The 21,126-nt window shown below is 39.9% G+C and overlaps 1 protein-coding gene across 7 annotated transcripts in view; it reads left to right on the top strand.

Moving 5' to 3' along the window:
• The window catches only part of PRIM2 (DNA primase subunit 2), a 373,431-nt gene that overhangs the window by 308,857 nt on the left and 43,448 nt on the right, over positions 1-21,126 (top strand). For all 7 annotated transcript variants that reach the window (XM_047794656.1, XM_047794660.1, XM_047794657.1 and 4 more), the window contains one exon: positions 18,538-18,664. In XM_047794656.1, coding sequence (XP_047650612.1) covers positions 18,538-18,664 — 127 coding nt within the window. The remainder of the gene's footprint in view (positions 1-18,537; positions 18,665-21,126) is intronic.

Raw genomic sequence — 21,126 nt, 5'->3', positions numbered from 1 at the left:
GTTTTTTTTCTACTGTACTGCATGGTGACCCAGTTACACATACATGTACACATTCTATTTTCTCACATTATCATGCTCCATCATCAGTGACTAGACATAGTTCCCAGTGCCACAGAGCAGGATCTCACTGCTAATCCATTCCAAAGGCAATAGTTTGCACCCATTAACCCCAAGCTCCCAATCCATCCCATTTCCTCCCCTCCCTTGGCAATCACAAGTCTATTCTCCAAGTCCATGGTTTTCTTTTCTGTGGAAAGGTTCATTTGTGCCATATATTAGATTCATAATATATGGCACAAATGATATAAGTGATATCATATGGTATTTATCTTTCTCTTTCTGACTTACTTCACTCTGTGTGAGAGTCTCTAGTTCCATCCATGTTGCTGCAAATGGCATTGTTTCATTCTTTTTTATGGCTCAGTAGTATTCCATTGTGTATATATACCACATCTTCCTATTCCACTCATCTGTTGATGGACATTTGGGTTGTTTCCATGTCTTGGCTATTGTGAATAGTGCTGCAATGAACATGCATGTGCATGTGTCTTTTTCAAGGAAAGTTTTGTCCGGATAGATGCCCAAGAGTGGGATTGCTGGGTCATATGATAGTTCTGTGTATAGATTTTTAAGGTACATCCATACTGTTCTCCATAGTGGTTGTACCATCTTATATTCCCACCAACAGTGTAGGAGGGTTCCCTCTTCTCCACACCTGCTCCAGCACTTGTTACTTGTGGACTTATTAATGATGACCATTCTGACTGATCTGAGGTGGTATCTCATGGTAGTTTTGATTTGCATTTCTCTGACAATCAGTGATGTTGACCATTTTTTCATGTGCTTGTTGGCCATCTGTACATCTTCCTTGGAAAAATGTCTATTCAGGCCTTTTGCCCATTTTTCAATTGGGTTGTTGGCTTTTTTGCTGTTGAGTTGTGTAAGTTGCTTGTATATTCTAGAGATTAAGCCCTTGTCAGTTGCATCATTTGAAACTATTTCTCCCATTCTGTAAGTGTTTTATTTTTTAAATTATACAAATAAGTGATATCTTATGTGCAGGTTAAATTTTGTATTTCGGATTTGAAACACATTAATTTGATTAAAAAAAAAAAAAAACTTTCCGATCAAGTGCTTCAGAGTTAGACGTGAATTCAGGTCTGAGGTCCACACTGACTAGCTGGGCAGGCTTCACGAAGCAAGTTGCTTTATTTCTCTAAACCTCAACACTTGTATCTATAAAAAGGGACTGAAGCCTTTTTCTTAGTGTTGTTAGGACTTAAGAAAAATAAAATGTGTAAAAAACTACCTAGAATAGAGAAGCACTCAGTAGGAGTTATTACTGGTTAGTGTCTTTCCTTTCCCAAGAAGTGAAGCACAAATGTTGGAATAGAAATTCAAGACTGTTGTTTGAGTTTTGGAATCACTTTCACGAATGATGAGAAGGTGCAGTTCACACTGGTTGTCAGTTTTCAGTGAGAGACTTCAAGAAAGTGGGTCAGGTTTCTCAGTCTCAGGCTCTAAAGCTGAGGAGTATTTTTTATTGAAACTACTATCAAACTGGCGTCATTCTTATAATTGTTTTGTCCCCAAGATATTCACATTGGCAGTTTACATGGAGAATTTTACTGGAAAAGAACATCTATTTGATTTAGTAATAATAAAGTGGGAAAGAGGACCAGTGTTCCTGTAGTTCTTTGTACTGAGGTGTCAAAACCAAAATCAAAAATACATAAAAGGCATTTTCTTATTTTTTTTCCTACCTTTCAGTCATTCTCATTTAGAACACCTGTCATTTCTGCCAGGAGGCTTTGCATACATAAGCTTAGAATTTTATTGTGTTACTGAGTTTTAAGATGGCAAAATTGGAAATGACATATCTTCTTTAACTTACTCTCAAAGCGAGAGTTCCTACCTTTCAATTAGGTAATGAATAAGAGTTACAGGTTTTTCCCTGTGATCTCTCTACCCTGGCTGTTCCTAAACACAGCAAACAGCAGTGAATCTGTTCTCTTCTAAAACACAGTGCAAGTCCCGTTCACAAGACCAAAACTTGACCAAGAGCTGTCCACCAGGCTCGGCAAGTCACAGCTGTTACCAACTGTGTTCATAGTTTGTGCAGACTTAAAGTTGTCACCCTGCATCCTGAGGGCCGAGTGAGAACAGGCCTTATAGGTCGCCTCTGAGCGACTCGACTGGAGCCTCCTGGCTTCCTGTGTTGTCTGTGTGCGTGATCTCCAGCCACCCTGGTCCGGCCCTGTCACTCCTGCTTGTGTTGAATTCTTAACGTCTTGCTCTGCTCTGTATTTGTCGAAATATTTCTCTCTGTTCATCTTATCATTTATGGATATTTTGCATCTCTAACTAGAATTTTAAAACCCTGGATTTTCTTATTTTCTGCCTTCTTCCTCCAGTGTCCAATATAGCACTCTCCAGTCTATTTCTTGAAGGAAAAAAGTGTAATTAATGAACAAGATGCTGTCAGCACAGTATAGCAAAAAGAGAAGAAAAGACAGATTAAAGCTTCTCTTTGTTTTGCTTTGTTCAATCCCCAGTTGAATGGAATAGTGTTGAGCGGCAGCCAAAGCCATAGAATTTGAGATTACTTGTTTCAATATTGAATGAAGGCTCAGCTGAGAGAGATGGGTTTTAGTGCGTTTTTTCCCCCCTTGGTGGAATTGAGGTGACTTTCCTTTGCACATCGTGTCACCTCAATTAGGAGCTAAACAGCTTGTGCCTGGTGGTTAGGTAGCTTAATTCTGTTGCTTTGTGGGACCTAATGTTTTCGTAACAGAAGGGAAGGCTAGATAATAATCCTATGAACCTCTGAAGAATTCAGATGTAACAGTTGATTGCACACGTGTGTACAGTTTTATGTGCACACTATGGAATTTATTTTGTAGTTTTTGAAGACCTTCACTGTCAAGGGTAGTGGGATGAGGTTGAGATTTAAAGAGGCACCTGCATCCCAGTTCCTGGTCTGGGATGGATTTCATGACCCTGAGGAAGGGAGACTCAAACCACATGGGATGGGGGCGGGGGTCTGTCCATTGCCTGACAGTCAGGGGAGCGGGTGTGGTGAAATGTGAACCATTTAGTGTTACATGGTGAAAACATTCCTCATCGTTTCCTGTAAACCATCTAACGTGAAAGGCTTCTTGTCATCTGCTACCTTTTAAGTTTCCAAAGTGACACTGTGCTTTCATTTCTTTAGAAACAGATTAAGTGCACCAACTTGACTTGGAGATTATTAGTATTCAGGAAATCACTCCTTAAAGCCACACATCAAAATATTACTATTCCTGTAATTCTGCATGTGTTATGCTTCTCATTACTGCTCTTCTCATTTGTGTGCTGTATAGAACACCAGAAGCGGCTTCCAGTTTTTAAAGAAGATACATCTATATAGTGAGTGGCTAGTACACTTGCGATCCTCAGAGTTGTCTTATCAGAGCCCCATGCTTAGATTCTCATCACTGTCCACAGCTTGATTTCCATTATTACCTTGTCATTTAAATTGTCCAGTTTGAATTCATGGCTACTAAGAGTTCTTATTTCAGGAACAACTTTTCTTTGAAAAACAGGAATGGAAAATGATAATTCCTAGTAAATGCTGACTTTATGACATGAGAAACTGAAAAAGATAGCTACTCAAGAAATTTTTTGTAGCAATAGGATAATTTAGGGCATTATAAAGATCACTTTTGGATACATTGTTTCAGTGTATTTCAGGAAGAGAGGTGTTTCACATGATAATCTACCCAGGCAAAATGATAAGCAGTGGGATTTTTTTCCCCCAAAAGTTTCTGCATGTGACATAGCATAGAAAAAAATTAAAGGGGAAATCCCTAATGTTAGATAGCTTAGGAACATACCTGTACTAATATAGAGTATTTCTGAATAGTTGGTGATAGAGGCAGATTGTAATGAATTGAGCACATAAGTGAATTTGGGGACTTCAAGTTGATTCACTTCTCTTTTGCTGTGGTTTTGGAGAAATAATCCTCCTGTACTCGGTTATTTTACTCTAAAATGGTGATTATGGTATTGAGAAAGATATTGCAAAGGGACTCACAGTCAAGTGCTTATGTGACTTACAAGAGGCTCTCTTTAACTTTCTAGTAATTATTATAGGAAATATCAGGCAAAGGTAATTTCTGGCATTATCACCACTAATGTAAATGTTTCTTTAGTGCCTATTATGTACCAGGAGGGTTCAGGAAGCCCCAGAGGTCACAGGAGGCAAGGACCAGCCCCAGCTGCCACTCTTTCTAGCTCATGCCCAGAGAAGAGATCAAAATGAAAAATTATACAAGTATCAGCTGGAACTGTAGGAAATTGCTGTTTGTGTAGAACAAACATATGTTACATGAAAGCAATTGCATTTGGTCTCACTCAGCATTCACAGGACCACTGGCAGGTGCCAGGCGCTGTTGCAGGAGCTAAAGGCACAGGAGCTAACAAGACAGACCCCATTCCTTCTTCATGGAGCTGACATTCTCATGTGTTCTCTAGCCACACCTCCCTTACTGCAGGGTGTACCCAGCTGCCTATGCACATCTCCACTTGGGTGACAAATAGGTGGATAAACAGTATGCCCAGGCGTTATGAGATCTGCCCCATGGATCGTGCATGCTCTCCCTCTCTCTGTCAAGATAAAAGAGCCAGTAAATAAGACAGTAATTTCTATAGCACCAAATGGTGATTTTTATCTGTTGAATTTAAAAATATCCCCAGTCATGAAAATGGAACCAGTAGATTGTTAAGGACAGCAGTGATGTGTTTGTTTCTGCTGCATTGGGCCCCTGATCTGTGTGCTCCACGTGGTGAGCAGCTGAGCTGTGCTGGGGCTCAGGGACAGGACTCAGGGTGGGGAACTGGCCGCACTGCGTTGTGCTTTCAGGTTTGCTCTGGGGTGAGTCTGTTACTCAGGTGTCCATCAGGAAGTACAGTGAGTTAGCTGTAACAGTGAGGTGGTGAAAACAGTGAGTTGATCATCAACAAATGGCCTAAAAATGCCCTCTTTAAAGAATCGTGTATAAAATATAGACAGTAACAATTTTCACGTTCATAGTGTAGGGTAATCTTTAGGCCTTCTGGTTTGTTTTTATTTTTCTTAGTAAAGTATTACAGACTTAAAAATCTTGTTTTGAACAAGACCCAAAACACTTTGTTTTGAAGTGCATCAAACCATCTGATTTTGTCTTCCCTCTACCGTTGTCCGTAAGGTATCCTTCATATGCTTATTTTCAAGTTAAATTCCTATGAATGAATACATGAGACTTGTGCTGTTGAAAGTATTGCCTAACACGTAAAAATGCATGCTTTAAAAGTTTTTAATTTGATGGAACTTTAAAAAAACGCCTTTTCCTTGTTTGTCTTCTTGTCCTTTTCTGTTAGTGTGCCCTGAAGGTGGAAAATACATTCCGTCTCTTAATGAGATGTCCCATCCAAGTTAGAGGCAGACAGGTAACCTGAAGCCATGCAGTAAGTTTATTGTCTTCCTAGGTAGTGCCATCTTCCTGCCCTGCAGAGAACAATCTGTCAGTGATTCAGTGTAGCTACACTGGGTGTAAGAAAGCAGCCACTTCGTTTTGAGACTGTAATTCTGATTCCTTATCGTAATCCACAGGATGAAGTAATCTATATGACTTTGGTGCCTGTAAGGTATCAATATGGGGGGAGGGGGGAGTATTTCTCCTTCACTGTGAATATTTTATTTCTCTGATATTTCCCTGGAGTTTGATATGTTTCTTTTTATATTAAATCATATTTGTATGTTGGCTTCGTAGGTAAGAGGTATAATGGGGGGAAAAGCCCACTAAAATAAGTATGAAAATTCACTTGATCTTTCCTTCTAGATGCCTTTGAACTAAATAGTTCAAGAGAACACCTATGCCTGTAGAGTTGAACAAATCAACCTTTCTTATACTTCACGTTGGGAAGCATCACAGTGTACTGTAATTTGTAGAGTTCTGCAACACCTGCTAGGTATTACAGTAAATTAAATGGCTTTACTTAAATACGTAGTAATTTACCTTTTTAATGTAGTATGGTAGAAAGCCTTGTTTCGGTAATACTGCATATTTTAAGCAGATTGAAAATTAACATTAAGTTCTAAAATAGTTTCTGCTGTTTTTAGCATTGTTGACACTTAAAATTTTTTTTGTTTGTTTTTTGTCCTTTTAGGGCTGCACCCACGGCATATGGAGCTTCCCAGGCCAGGGGTCGAAAAGGAGCTGTTGCTACTGGCCTCCGCCAGAGCCACAGCAACGCCAGATCCGAGCCTTGTCTGCAACCTACACCACAGCTCACGGCAATGCCGGATCCTTAACCCACTGAGCAAGGCCAGGGATTAAACCGGCAACCTCATGGTTCCTAGTCGGATTTGTTTCCACTGTGCTACGACGGGAACTCTGACACTTAAAAGTTTTAATCTGGTTTCAGAAGCAATCACTTGGGTTTCTTGGGTGCATGAGTGCATTTTCATGTGTTTATCGTTACACGGTGGAAAGAGCGTGGACATTGAGCAGCTTGTGAAGCTTCAGTTCCAACACGCATATCATTGCATGTTCAAGCGCTTCACTGAATTGTTCCAAGTCTCAATATTCCAGACTGCAAAATAGAGATAATCTCACCAATTTTGCAGAGTTGTTAGGATCAAATAAGATATTCTATGTTATACCTCGTCCATTGCCTGGTATGTAAACTTTCCATTTTGAAAAAATTTTAGCTCTACAGAAAATTGTAAACATGGTCCCAAGAATTGCATGTGCCACCCAGCTTCGCCCCGTAGTACTGTCTCACAGAACTGTCACACAGTTATCAAGTCACAGCTGATGCTGGCACAGTGCTGTTAACAGAACCCTGCAGACTGCCCACCTTGCTCCCTTGTGTCCACTTGCTATTCCAGGTCCTACTCAGCACTGTGTCTGGGGCTAGTTCTTTCCTTGTCTTTTATGGTCTTGATGCTTTTGAGGATTACCAGTCAAGTGTTTGTAACTGTCTTCCCCTATTGGGTTTTTGTGCTATTTCTCAGGACCAGCCCGAGGTCATCCACTTTTGGCAAGAATCTCCCAAGGGTGGTGCTCTGTTTCGATGCCATCAGATCGGATCTGTGATGCCATCATAATTCACTCCTGGTGATATTAACCTCTGTCACTTGGTTCAGGTGCTCTCTGCTGGGTTTCTCTGCAGACTTCCTGTTTTCTCCTGAGAATGTCCAGGGGAGATGTTTTAGACCGTATACATAGTCTGTTTCCCCTCTAATCCTAGCACCCCTTGGTGGATCTTGCTGCAGCTACTATTAGGATGATGTTCTAAGGGTTACTTTTACCCCCATCCTTCTACATCAGTTTGAGTTCTTCTGTAAGGAAAAACTGTCCCTTCTTCCCCCATTCTTTTATTTGTTCAGTTCCTATTAGTATGGGTTCGAGGATGCTCTGTGAATTAGGCTTTTCCCTCTCTGGGTTGTAATTCATTACTGTTGTTGTTACTTAGTGCTCAGGTTGTCTCAGCTCTGGCCACTGGGCGCTCTCCCAGCCAGTTCTGCTGCCCTTTCTTCAGCGCCCATCCTCTTGGAGCACATCTTTCTGGCCCCACAAGACACTCCAGGCTCATGCTGTGTGGTCCCAGTGTGAGCCAGTTCTCCACAAGGCCATGTAGCTTTCCTTGCAAATAAATTAACGATCTGTCACTCAAAATACATTTTTCTAACTCCTGATATATTTTGTGTATTTCTCTTTTGACCTCAAAGTGCATTCACCTCCAGGTGAATTTAGTCTCATCAGGTGGTAGTTACTGGTTCCTAGTGTTTAGAAGAGAAACAGAACACTTGCCCACAACGGGAGACAGCAGATCCACATTCATCTTCTTTCTGTCCCTGAAGTTGTCGAGGAACAATCTGGCTCGTCACTGTAAATTAAAACTTATCTCATGCCCTTTGTCATTCAGGGCATGATATATTCCATCATTTATTGCTACCTTTTAAAGTCTAGTGTAAATTTTTCTCTTGGGCATCTGTTATGTAGCCAAACTTTGGTGACTAGGAGATGACATGACTGAATAAGTGAAATATCTTATTATATTATTGTATTACTGTGACTCTGGGAATGGCATTTAATCCTTTGAGCACTTTTTTTAGAGTTCTTTTGGAGCTACTTTATAATTATGCTGAAAGTAAGAGTTTGCTAAAGATTTTTTTTTTTAGAGAGTCGGATTCATTTTTGATCTGGATAGAAAAATGTGATGGGTAACCACTAGAGGGTGGTCACGGGTAGCCAGTTAGCATTTGCTATTTATTCAAGCCTTTCTGATGTGGAAAGATGGACAGTAAAGGTGGAGAGGGGAATACCAGCAAGTGGAATCCAAAAGAAAACTGGAGTGACAGCGTTAATATTTTACAAAATGTGGTAAAAGAAGATATGTATTAAACAGGAAAAAGAGTTATATTTTTGCATGTTGATGACAGGTATACTCCACCAGGAATATATGACAGTTCTGCACCTTTGTGCACCCTGAAAGATACCATTGAAATAGATCAATATATGTAAATGTTCAAGTGTTTATTATAAAAAAGCATTCAGTTTTTTTTAACATTTGGAAGAATAGGGGGTTACATTTTTGCGGTCATCCTGTTAGCTCTTCAGAACCTTTGGTTTATTGCACATGATATGTACAATAGGTTATAAGTAGTATCTTGAGACATCTTTTTAATGATAAAGCTAATAAATCTTTAAAATTCTGACATAATAGAATTTCAGTTCTAGAAAGTACTAATACTATGGATTAAAATATCCAGATAAGGTAATCTATAAAAGCAAAATATGAGGGAAAAATGATGAAAACTAAATCTGGGAAAATGATTAGGATGAAATTCATCTAGCGGAAGTTTATTTTTGCTTCAAAATGTTTGTAGAAATCAGTACTCCATCTGTGAAGAGGGAGCCTTTCCTTGGGAGGTCAGATGCTCTCATCAGCTCACTCCCGGGCAGCTCCTGTTTGTGGCCCCGACCATGTGTTCAGCTTGCTCCTCTTGTTTCCAGTAGTGACAAGATGGACCTGTGCAGGCTGGGCCGGCTCATGTGGACCAGAGCCTTCCACATCAGGCCCCTGCTCCTGGGCTGCTCTCCTGATGTTTGCTTTATGTTGGCTCTTTAGCTGCCAACAAGGTAAAGACTAAATTGGCCACCTTTTAAGGGCTACCAAATTTAGTCTTTTAGGCTCTAAGTATATGATTCTGGAAATGCTTTTACTGTAGTGAATTGAAGGGTTGTCTGTCGGTGGTTTTTGTCTTCAAATTTTGAGAAATTGTATTTGGAATCTTAATAAATTTTCATTCACTGTTGTGTCAATGGTATTCACATCAATGAATAAAGTAGACTTTACAAAACAAGTGTTCCAGGTGGACTGCTGAAAATTCCACCATAAATCTGTCCTTTCCTCGTATAAGGCAAACTGAATGAAGAGATAACTTGATTTTGTTTGTTTGTTTGTTTGTTTCTTTCTTTCTTTCTTTCTTTCTTTTTTTTTTTTGATTGAAGTATGGTTGATTTACAGTCTTGTGTTAGTTTCTGGTATACAGCAAATGATTCAGTTACACAGGCTCTTTTTCAGATTCTTTTCCCTCATAGGTTGTTACAAGATATTGGCTATAGTCCCCTGTGCTGTACAGCAGGACCTTGCTGTTTATCAGAAAGCCCATTCAAGTGACCCACCACACAGCTCTCCTAGACCTTCTCCTTGGGGTTGAGTGGTGGTGTCTCCACGTTAATAATGTTAAGTTGCGGTATGTAGGGATGGGAGTTTGCCGAACCTCTTCTGTCACTAAAAGCTACCAGAGGTCAACACAAGACTGGCTTTCTGTCCTCTGGTGAGGGTGATCTGATGAGCCTGTAGCACAGGGAAGATTGCCTGCAGTTCAGTGCTGAGCGTGCAGTGAACAGCTGCAGTTTGTAGCTCTGTGCTGATGGCACTGCAGCCCAGGTCGAGAGGCATGTGAGGTGTGATTGAGGCTGGACCCCCTGCTCCTGGCTTTCCTGTGATTAGGCTGCCCTGAGCTGTGGTGTAGGTTGCAGATGTGGCACGGATCCCGCGTTGCTGTGGCTGTGGTGTAGGCTGGCAGCTGTAGCTCTGATTCGACCCCATATGCTGTGGGTGCAGCCCTAGAAAAACAGCAAGTGAAAGAGTAAGATTTTAAACGGCCTCTCTTTTCTCCTAAGTAATCAAAATAACTGTTCACTTGACCTCTTGAAACTTTAGTTTGCTGATTTATAAGGTAGGGACACCTAACTTCCATACTTTACCAGTAGTAAAAGTCTACAAAGAATCGTTTTGTTACTGCTAAAGATATGTGGAAATATACACTTTTCTTATTGAAACTTCACTAAGCATTACTTTGATTTTTGTTGCTAGTAGCAGTAGTACAGTTGTACTAATTCCCTATTAGGAATTTAGAAACGATGTTCTTTCTTTACTGTCAGAATGAATAGCTACATTTAGAGTGATGGAGCTCACGCAGTCCTTGTGGTAGAACATGAATAAGACAGAGGAACCCAGAGCCCACACCTCTTGCATCCTGACCGCATAGCACCCTTTCCTCTGAGGGTTATGGCAGGTTTTTGATACACAGCTGATCTTTCTTTTGATCTATTGGCTTCACTGAAAGTGGTCTGCTTAAGCAACTGCCTTGGGAAATTCCATAGGATCATTTTGTTTAATACTTTATCTGCAGATTTTTATTTAGCATTTCACTATTTCTTATTTTCTAACAAAGTGGTGAATCAAAATTTTAAAATTTTAGCTTGACCCTAAGGAGAAATTTGAAGGAAAGAAAATCTGCATATTCTGGGGTCCCTGAGTTCATGGCTTCAGGGAAGGGGATTAGGGTGTGAAGATGGGGGATGTAAGTCCTGCTTTTTCGGGTGACACCTTTGGGGAGGCATAAAACCTTTGTCCTCTGCTCCTCCTCAGTTCTGCAGCGTGAGGTCTGTAAATGAGGCTGGCAGAGGACAGATTCACAATGGAAAACAAGCAGAAGCGTGTTGACTTGTACACAAGTCAGTGAGGAGCAGCTCAACGGGGAGGTTTCAGTTTGGGCTCATATACTGTCTCGGGTTAATCGGAGAAAAGGGGCTTGGGGCTGTGGGGGGCAAGTTTGGGGAGGTCAGTAGGAGGAGTATAGTAAACAAGGTTACTCATAAGGTCTCTATGCGTGACGTTTGGGACTTTGGTAAGAGTTGTTAAGAATTCTCCTGTTTCTGGTGTGAGTAGGAGTGAGTGGGCGACACCTTTACAGAAGGAAAGCTTGTAGGCTGCTTAAAGCTTTTCCCATCACTGTTTCTCAGCGGCCTTTAACTCAAAACAGATGTACGCCCAGAAAGCCCATTTTGGTGTGGCAGATCCTGGTACCCTTCCAGACTTTCCTAATGTGTGGTCAACACTTTTTCAAGTGAGCTCCCAGTAGTATTCAGAGATAGGCTTGAATATAAAATAAAACTTATTTTTTAAATTTTGCCTTTCAAACATGGCAGAAACTAGTTTCTACAAGTCTGATACAAACAATTGTAGCAAATAATCATAGTATATACTTAGCATTTCATAGTTTACAAAGTATTTTGGCACAGAGCAAAGGCCAGGTCTCATTGTTATAGTATTAAAAATGAGAAAAGGAGACTGAGCTATTTATAAATGCCTAACATTCAGCTAGTAGGTGGCAGAGTAGAACCCAAATCTGTGTTCTGACACCTTGCTGCCTCGCCACCTGGTGAGACGTTCTCACCAAGGAGAAATGAATCAACTCTTAGAGAGCAGAGGAAATATTTAGTAACCATAGGAGGTAGTTTACAGAATTAAAGCAATAGCAGCAGTGTCTTCCAGCTGTGTTACAGACTTCAAATTGTAACCGATTTAAGGTCCTATGAAGAATTAGAGGGAATAACTAGATTTTAGGTTTTTCTGATGAGGAAGCTATAGAGGCAAAACTTGTAAGTAGTTTAAGTAATGTCACACAACACCCTACATCTGACCCACTGGTTAATAGTGCCAACCAAAAGTTGTCATTCGCCATCTGGTTCTTCAAGGATGAAGTCAGTAGCCACTGCAGCTGCTGACCCTCAACACTCCCTGAAAGGAGCTCAGGGCTGAAATCAGGCTCTCTGTGTTCTCTGAAAACTGGCAGAAAAGGTCTTCAGATAGATATTTTCAGGAGAAGATTTTACAAACCCAGTTTCTTGAGTCGACTCACATCTAGAAAAGGACTGAAATCATTAATGGAAGCATTTCCTCCTTCCTCCATCCCTCCTTCCCTTTCTGGCTGTGCCCACAGCATGTGGAAGTTCCCAGGCCAGGGATAGAACCTGCCCCACAGCAGTGACAATGCCAGGTCCTTAATCCACTAGGCCAACAGGGAATTTTATGCTCCTCCTGATCGGCAGGAAGCCTCTGCCAAAATATGTGCTCGACTGCATGTACCCCCTTCACCAAATCACATTTCTACACCCCCCCCATACACACCTTTAGAGCGGTTCCTCAGGGCTCTCTGAGGCTGTCTCCTAGACTGTAGTCCTCATTTTGCCTCAAATCAAACAACTTACAACTCTCACATTGTGCTTTTTTTTTTTTTTTTAAGTTGAAAAGAGTAAATGGTTAATAGTAACACTGACTACTGTGGTAATAACTGTAAAGTGTTTTTTGTTTTTACTTTTTAACAGTTTAAGTATAATTGATTTAGTGTTGTGTTAGTTTCAGTTGTACAGCAAAGTGATTGAGCTATACATGTATATACATTCTTTTTCATGTTCCTTACAGGTTAAAGGTTTCCAGTATTGTTCCCTGGGCTATATAGTAGGTCCTTGTTGATTATCTCTTTTGTATACAGTTGTGTGTATCTCTTAATCCCAAACTCCTAATTTATCCCCCCCACCCCCACGCCAGCTTGGGTAACTGCAAGATTGTTCTCTATGTCTGTGAGTCTGTCTGTTTTGTAAATAAGTTCATTTGTGTCATATTTTAGATTCCAGATATAAGTGATATCATATGATACTTGTCTTTCTCTGTTTGACTGACTTAGTATGATAATCGCTAGGTCCATTCATGTTGCTACTAATGGCATTACTTCATTCTTTTTTATGGCTGAGTGATATTCCACTGTGTATATGTACCACATCTTCTTTATCCATTCATCTGTTCATGGACACTTAGGTTGCTTCCGTATCTTGGCTGTTGTAAATAGTGCTGCAGTGAACATTGGGGTGCATGTGTCTTTTCAAATTAGAGTTTTGTCTTTTGTGGATATATGCCCAGGATTGGGATTTCTGGATCATATAGTAGCTCTATTTTTAGTTTTTTAAGGAACTTCCATACATTCTCAATAGTGGCTATACCCATTTACATTCCCACCAACAGTGCAGTTCCCTTTTCTCCACACCCTCTCCAGCATGTATTTTTTTTTGTAGACTTTTTGATGATGGCCATTCTGATTGGTGTGAGGGTTATACCTCATTTTAGTTTTGATTTGCATTTCCTTAATAATTAGCAATGTTGAGCACCTTTTCATGTGCCCGTTGGCCGTCTGTATGTGTTCTTTGGAGAAATGTCTATGTAGGTATTGTGCCCATTTTTTGATTGGGTTTTTTTTTCTGGTATTGATAACTAAAATACATTCAATTCAAAGCTTATTCTGAGCTAGATGTTATACCAGGTGCTTTATGAAGATAACCCTATTAGCTAATCTTGACACCAACCCTGTGTGTTAAGTGTTAGTCCTTTGTTTTTATATATTGAATAAGGGAACTGTTATAAAGAGGTTGAATAGCCTGCCCCAAAGTCACACAGCTAGCATGCGGTAGAGACAAGATTCAAACTCAGGTATTTGACTTAAAGCACTTATATAACTCTTAGCCTTTAGTCTCCTAGTCTCCTTCAGTGTGTTGTTTGGTGTGATGTTTCAGTGACATCAAAGTTAAGAGTAAAAGAGAAACATTCGGAATCTGTAGATGACAGATTACAGAATTAGTTTTACAGATAATTGAGTAATTTAATAAAGCATTTAAAAGCAATGGGGAGGGGGCACTATATATTAAATGCCGATAGCATTCATTCTGGTTGTTAACATCATAAATAAAACTTAAGGGAAATGATACAAGAAGAGATAATCAAACAGGTCAACAGCTGTGGGCCAGTCAGTGAGAATGTGTGTCAAGGAAAGGCCATGGGGTGACTTCAGGCCCTTTCCTTGGTGCAGGTCTGCGTACCCTGCTCTTGAGCTGAGTTCATGTCAGCATTTCTGGAGACTGAACTTCCTGGGGCCCCTGGTCCTGATGTGTGGATGCTGGGCCTTGAAAGAGGGCCCTTGTAGTTAGCAGACCCTCCCTCTGTAAATTAAGAGTTCCAACTCCTTATGAGTAGGGATTGAAAATGCCTTTGTTAAAAATTGCCGTATCCTTGCCCTCTTCTCTGCCCACATATATGGTGATTTTTGCCTCACTTAGGTCAAGATTTTCCTTTTTGAATATAAATCTCTTTTTGAAGGGTACTTGGTTTTTAACTGTTCTCACTTTATTGTGCAAACTGAGCTTGACTTTTGAATGCAGTTTTTTTTTTGACAGGAGTAATATTTGGTCTTGAGGCTTTTCTTGGTAGTAAAGACTTTCTTCTAAGGAAGAGAGTACACTGCTCTTGGCAATTAGAGGTTTACATACACTCAAAGCTTCTGAGTAGATTTGTCTGGAAATACTTTTAAAAGTGTAATAAGCTGAGGTCACTATGCCCAGGTGGAGCTGGAATGGAAGATAAACTTACTTGTAAGAGATTCTGAAAGACACTGGGTAGGGCAGGTTGAAGATAGGCTTGCTTTATCATTTCTCCTGAGTTCTGTTGGTAACATAGTGGCCCTGAAAATAACTTGCTGCTGACTTTGACCGAAATGCAGATTGCAGTGAAGCAGCTGGGATGTCAGGACTAATTTGGAAGGTTGCAAACTTCCACTCAACCACCTTCAGAGCAGTGTTAACTTTCTGGCATTTCCTATCACTGGCTGGATTGGGGCGAGGATCGGGAGGAGGTAAGACATAAGAGTGTTTTCCACTTGGTTCTCACCACCTCGTCCCATATGAATACATAGAGATGTTCTTTTGAGTTGTGGATGTGAACATCTGGAAAGTATTCTCTAAAAAACGTCACTCAATGAATATTCCTTCCGTGCAATATCTTAATAGAGTTTGCCATTCTGAAAACTAGAGAAGACAGTCTGTATGATAAATAGGTGCGTAGTCTGAAAGCTTATTAGTAGTAAGGTCCACATTTTGGACATACATACACACAAGCAGTAAATAAATTGGAAAGAAAACAGAAGGGAAAGATACTAATTTTAGCTTTTCTTTCTTTAGAGAGAGCAGCTCTTCATTACTCTAACTGTGGCTCCCCAAGAAGTTCTTTCAGTGTTTTCTGAAGAACGTACAGAAATCTTGTGTCTAATTAAATTCAATTTATGCCTAGAACTTTGCACAAAGAAATTGATTGTAGTTAATGTTTGACTAACAAAGAGAAGTTGTTTGTAAAAGATGTTTGCTGTAACTTTTAACATTGTTGTTTCCACCAATGAAATTTAGTGATAATCTGAAAGGTTTTTTTTCTCTTTTGAAAGTTTTCTGTTAGTTGAAATGCCACTTGTTTTCCTTGTGAGCAGATGGATGGTCATGAAACCTTAAGCTACTGATAGCTGAAAATTCCAGCTGTCTTTTTTTTTTTTGGTAGAAATTGAGGGAATTCCCATTGTGGCATGGTGGTAATGAATCCACTAGAATCCATGAGGTTGCAGGTTCGATCCCTGGCCTCACTCAGTGGATTAAGGATCTGGCGTTGCAGTGAGCTCTGGTGTAGGTCGCAGACGCGGCTTGGATCTGACATTGCTGTGGCTGTGGCATAGGCCGGCAGCTGTAGCTCCGATCAGACCCCTAGCCTGGGAAGCTCCATATGCCGTGCATACAGTTTTAAAAAGAAAAACAAAAAAATTGGTAAACTGATTCTGAAATTTACACGGAAATATAAGGACAGAGAATACCCAAAATAATACTGAAAAAGTACAGATTGGGAGGACTTGGTCTGAATTTGACACTTACTCTATAAAGATTTTGTAACCAGGACAGTGTGGCACTGGTAAAAGGATGGGCATACCGAGCAGTGGGACAGCAGCCTCTAGAGAGAGACCCACACTTATGGTCAGATTGAACAAGGGACCAATGTGATTTCACAAGGAAAGGAACATATCTTCAGGAAGTGGTGTTGGGAAAAGTGTTCACATGGGGGCGAAGGTTTCTGGAAAATGCCATCCCCAAGTATGCCTCTTTGGCATAAGGATAATTTAGAGCTAATTGGGCTTGAAAACCAGCAGATGCAGGAAAGGTTCTCTGCAATCCCCCATGACTACATAAAAATAAAGTATAAATCTCCCCTCTTATAAAGGAGGTTTACATTTGTGATGCTATCTCTGCATCAGGAAGAAAGCCACTCCTGACAGCTTGCCACCCACCACTTATCTGCCGAGAAGACAGCCCTCATTCATGGTATATTTCCTCCCCTCCCGTTCTCATGACTTGGCCTCCTCAACCCCAGATCCCCAAACCCCATTTCCTTTGTTTAGCTGAAGATAGTATATAAGCCTCAGTCATGGGGCCCCTCCTTGAGTCTATCTTGGCCCCTCCTTGGGTCTGTCTGTTTGAAATACTGCCATGCATGTACTTATGCACAAATGTAATTACATTTTTTTCTTTGTAATCTGGTTTTTTTTTTTTTTTTTTTATCAGTTTGATTGGGCCCCAGCCATTTAACCTAGAAGAGCAGAAGGGAAAATATTTTTCTTTCCCTACAGAGGATAAAAAGAGCACATACAAACATGGAGATAAATTAAAGTGAGATTTAAAAGCTAAAACATGGTAGCCTGTAAAGGACAACAGAATAATCTGTGCAGCCTCTTTTAGCGATGGCCCAAAGAGCACTACCATAAAAAGTTGTTTAATCAGGGTTCATCGAAAGTAAAAACATCTGTTCATCAAGAAAATAGTAGACAAGCCACAGATTGAGAAAATATTTGTAACACATATTTGACAACAGGTTTGTAATCAGAGTATATGAAGAATTCTTACCATGGAATAATTGTCAATCCAGTTCTGAAATGGGCCAGAGATTTGAACAGACACTTCAGAAAATAAGGGACATCACCAGCCAAGAAGGCACATGAAAAAGTGTTCAACAGTGTTTATCATCAGGGAAATGCAAAATGGGATACTACTGCCCATCCATTAGAGTGGCTGAAGTGAACACAACTGACAGCACTAAACAGTGGGGAGAATGTGGAACTCTCATGCATTGCTGATGCTGTGTAAAATAGTAGATCCATTGTATATATCTGAGAGAAATGAAAGTACCGTCCACGGAAGTCTTCTACAAGAATGTTCATGGCAGCTTTATTGATATTGGCCCCACACGGGAAAAGCCCAGGTGTCCATCAGCAGGGGACTAGATAAACTAGCGAATGTGTTCGTGCAGTTGATATTCCTGGGCAGTGGAAGAACAAACTGCTGACCATGTGATGAACAGCATGGGTCAGTCTCAAAAATGTGAAAAAACTCAGACACAAAACACTTTATACTGTACAATTCCATTTATGTGAAGTTGCAGAATAGCTAAAGCCATGGTGACAAAAGTTAGGCCAGTAGTTGCTTCATGGTGTGGAGGGAAGGGAAGAGGGGCCCATGGGATCTCTGGGGGTGATGGAAACATGCTGTCTCTTGATAGGGGTCTGTGTTACATCAAACTGTAGACTTGATGTATGTGCATTTCAATGAATGTGAATTATAGCCTCAACTCACCCCCCCAAACCCACAGTGTTTTCCTGTCTCTTATTCTGACTCTCTGTCCTACTTTCCTTACAGTATTGGGCAGCTTAGACCTACTATCCTGAGACTCTGAATAAATGAGTCCCTTTTTTTTCTTCTTCTTCCACCCATTTCAAAGTCCTTCCTATGCCATTACCTTGCTTTATGAACGTGGAGCCAGGATTACATGTAGGAGGCAATCACAGTACTTCATTCATTCTCCAAGCATTTGCCGACTAGCTTTGTATAGTGGAAATGCAGAGGGAGGCACTAATCATGTTTAGAGGCACTTAGGTAAAATAGGTAAGATGTGGTAATTCAGGGAAAACTAGGATAAGGGGGGTAGAGAAGTTGATTTACATCTAGCATGATCTTTGGAAGCAAACCAAGAAATGAGCAAATCGATTATTCTTCCCAGGAAAGGATTATCCTCATCTTTGAATATATGAACATAAAGTCTCCACCTGAGAAATTAGTTTCCTTTTAAGTTTTATACCTTTAAAAACAATTATTTGTGTTATAGAGCCCAAATGTTGTATACGATGTAATTGTACATTTGTCCATGAATGCTGAACTTATTTAAGAAAATATCACTTTGTACTCTTTGATGCCAGCTGGCATTGCTGACACCACTTTGTCTCTTCTTTCTTTTTCCTCCAATCAGTTTGATAAAGGCTACTCTTACAATATCCGTCATAGCTTCGGAAAGGAAGGCAAGAGAACAGACTATACGCCTTATAGTTGCATGAAGATTATCCTCACCAATCCACCAAGCCAAGGGGATTATCACGGTGAGTGCTTCCGTGGATGTGTCTGTGATGTACAGAAACCCAGGAGCTCTGTAGGAAACACTAAACAGTGGGCCAGTCTTTGCATTACTAATAGGAACAGGTTTGTAGCTTTTGTCAGCTGTTGGTGTCAAGCTGGAACTGCAGTGGCTTCTAGTGATTTGTCATATCACACTGGGTCAGCATAAGAGGGGGTTCAGCTGTGCTCCACTTTGTGCTGTACCAGGCTCTTTAGTCCCCATTCCCCTTCACTGCTCTTCTCTATCTCCCATTCTGCACATGTCTTAGAAGGCTTATCTGAGTTCTTCAAAGCTTTTTAAAATTGAGGGCCTTAAATTTTAGAACAGTAGATTCATTAATTTTCAAAGATGACTGAAGAAGAGTGTTCTATTCTCATTACTATCATCTGATTAACCAACAAAAAATAAGTATTTAACAACCCATAGTATCAAACATCTATCAATTTGCCTGAATTGTAGATTAAAAAAAAAGTTAATCTGTTTTCCATAAATGTCTGAGTTTAACAGCTTTTTTCTTTTTTTTTAGGACCTCACCCAAGGCATGTAGAAGTTCCCAGGCTAGGGGTCATATTGGAGCTATAGCTATAGTTTCTGGCCTATGCCACAGGCACAGCAGTGCAGGGTCTGAGCTGAGTCTGAGACCTACAGATCACAGCTATGATCCTTAACTCACTGAGTGAGTTCAGAGATGGAACCTGCATCGTCATGGATCCCAGTTGGGTTCGTTGCTGCTGAGCCATGATGGGAACCCCTGACAGCTTTTTTATAAAATAGTTCTCTGAGCATACCTTGAAAAGCTCCTCATTTGTCTGGATTGTCAGAAAATGATTTAATAGCCCATATTAGTAAAATTTCTAGATTACCAGAGCTTACTGCAGTATGTGTCAAAACTCTTTTTGTTTTAGTGTCTTAAATTCTTTTTTTACAGGAGCACATGCTTTCACACTGTTAAAGACCAAATAAGCTCAAATGTGATATCAAAACCAGCAATTGTGAAAAGAGAGTATAAATGCAAAATATTGCTAACACATTTGAAATTAAGAGATGAGCACCTTAAAACAACCGTGTGTGTGTGTGTATTCCTATATCAAAACCCCTTGGTAACTACAGACCAAAAAATGGCAATAGATACAAAAACAAATAAGAGAAAGCAATTTGAACACAACACTAAAGATACTCATCAAATCACAAGAGAACAGAACAAAAGAGGAAGAGAAGAAAAAAAAAATCCCAAACGATTAACAAAATGGCAATAGGCACATACTTATCAATAATTACATTAAATGTAAATGTGTTAAATGCTCCAGCCAAAAGACATAGACTGGCTGAATGGATACAAAAACAAGACGTACTATCTACCATAAACCCATTTTGGGTCTAGGGACATATACAGACTGAAAGTGATGGAGAAAGATACTGCATTCAAATGGAAATCACAAGAAAGCTGGAGTTAGCAAATACTCATATCAGACAAAACAATGTAAAATAAAGATGATTACAAGAGTCAAAGAAGGACACTACATAACGATCAAAGAATCAATCCAAGAAGAAAATATAACAATTGTAAATGCACCCAACATAGGAGCACCACAATATATAAGGCAACTGCTACCAGCTGTAAAAGGAGAAATCAACAGGAGCACAGTAACAGTAGGGGACTTTTAACACCTTATTTCCAACAATGGACAGATCATCCAGACAGAAGATCAGTAAGGAAACACAGGCCTTACATGATGCATTAAACCAGATGGACTTAATAGGTATTTGTGAAACTTTCCATCCAAAAGCAGCAGAATATGCATCCTTCTTAAGGGCACATGGAACATTCTCTAGGATGGATCATATTTTGGACCACAAATCAAGCCTCAGTAAATTTAAGAAAACTGAAATCATATTAAGCATCTTTTCTGATCACAATGCTATGAGACTCGAAATCAACTATAAGAAAAAAATCTGCAGAAAACATAAACATGTTGGAGACAAAATACTATGCTACAAAACAGCCAGTGGATCACTGTAGGAATCAAAGAGGAAATCAAATAATATCTAGAGACAAATGAAAATACAATGATCCAAAACATATGCAATGCAGCAAAAACAGTTTTAAGAGGGATTATAGCAATACAAGCTTACCTCAGGAAAGAAGAAAAATCTCCAACAACCTAACCTCACAGCTAAAGCAGCTAGAGAAAGAACAAACAACATCCAAAGTGAGTAGAAGGAAAGAAATCATAAAGATCAGAGCAGGAAAAAAAAAAAGAAAGAAAGAAAGAAGAGAAATAGAGATGAAGAAAACAATGAAAAGTTTAATGAAACTAAAAACCAGTTCTTTGTAAAGATTAAAAAAATTTAATTAACCCTTTGCCAGACTCATTAAGAAAAAAGGGAGAAGGCCTCAAATAAATAAAATTAGAAATGAAAAAGAAGTTACAGCTGACACACAAA

Source organism: Phacochoerus africanus, chromosome 9, assembly GCF_016906955.1.
Source record: "Phacochoerus africanus isolate WHEZ1 chromosome 9, ROS_Pafr_v1, whole genome shotgun sequence".
Taxonomy (NCBI): Eukaryota; Metazoa; Chordata; class Mammalia; order Artiodactyla; family Suidae; genus Phacochoerus; species Phacochoerus africanus.
The sequence above is the reverse complement of the archived record's forward strand: the minus strand, read 5'-3'. Positions and strand labels throughout refer to the sequence as shown.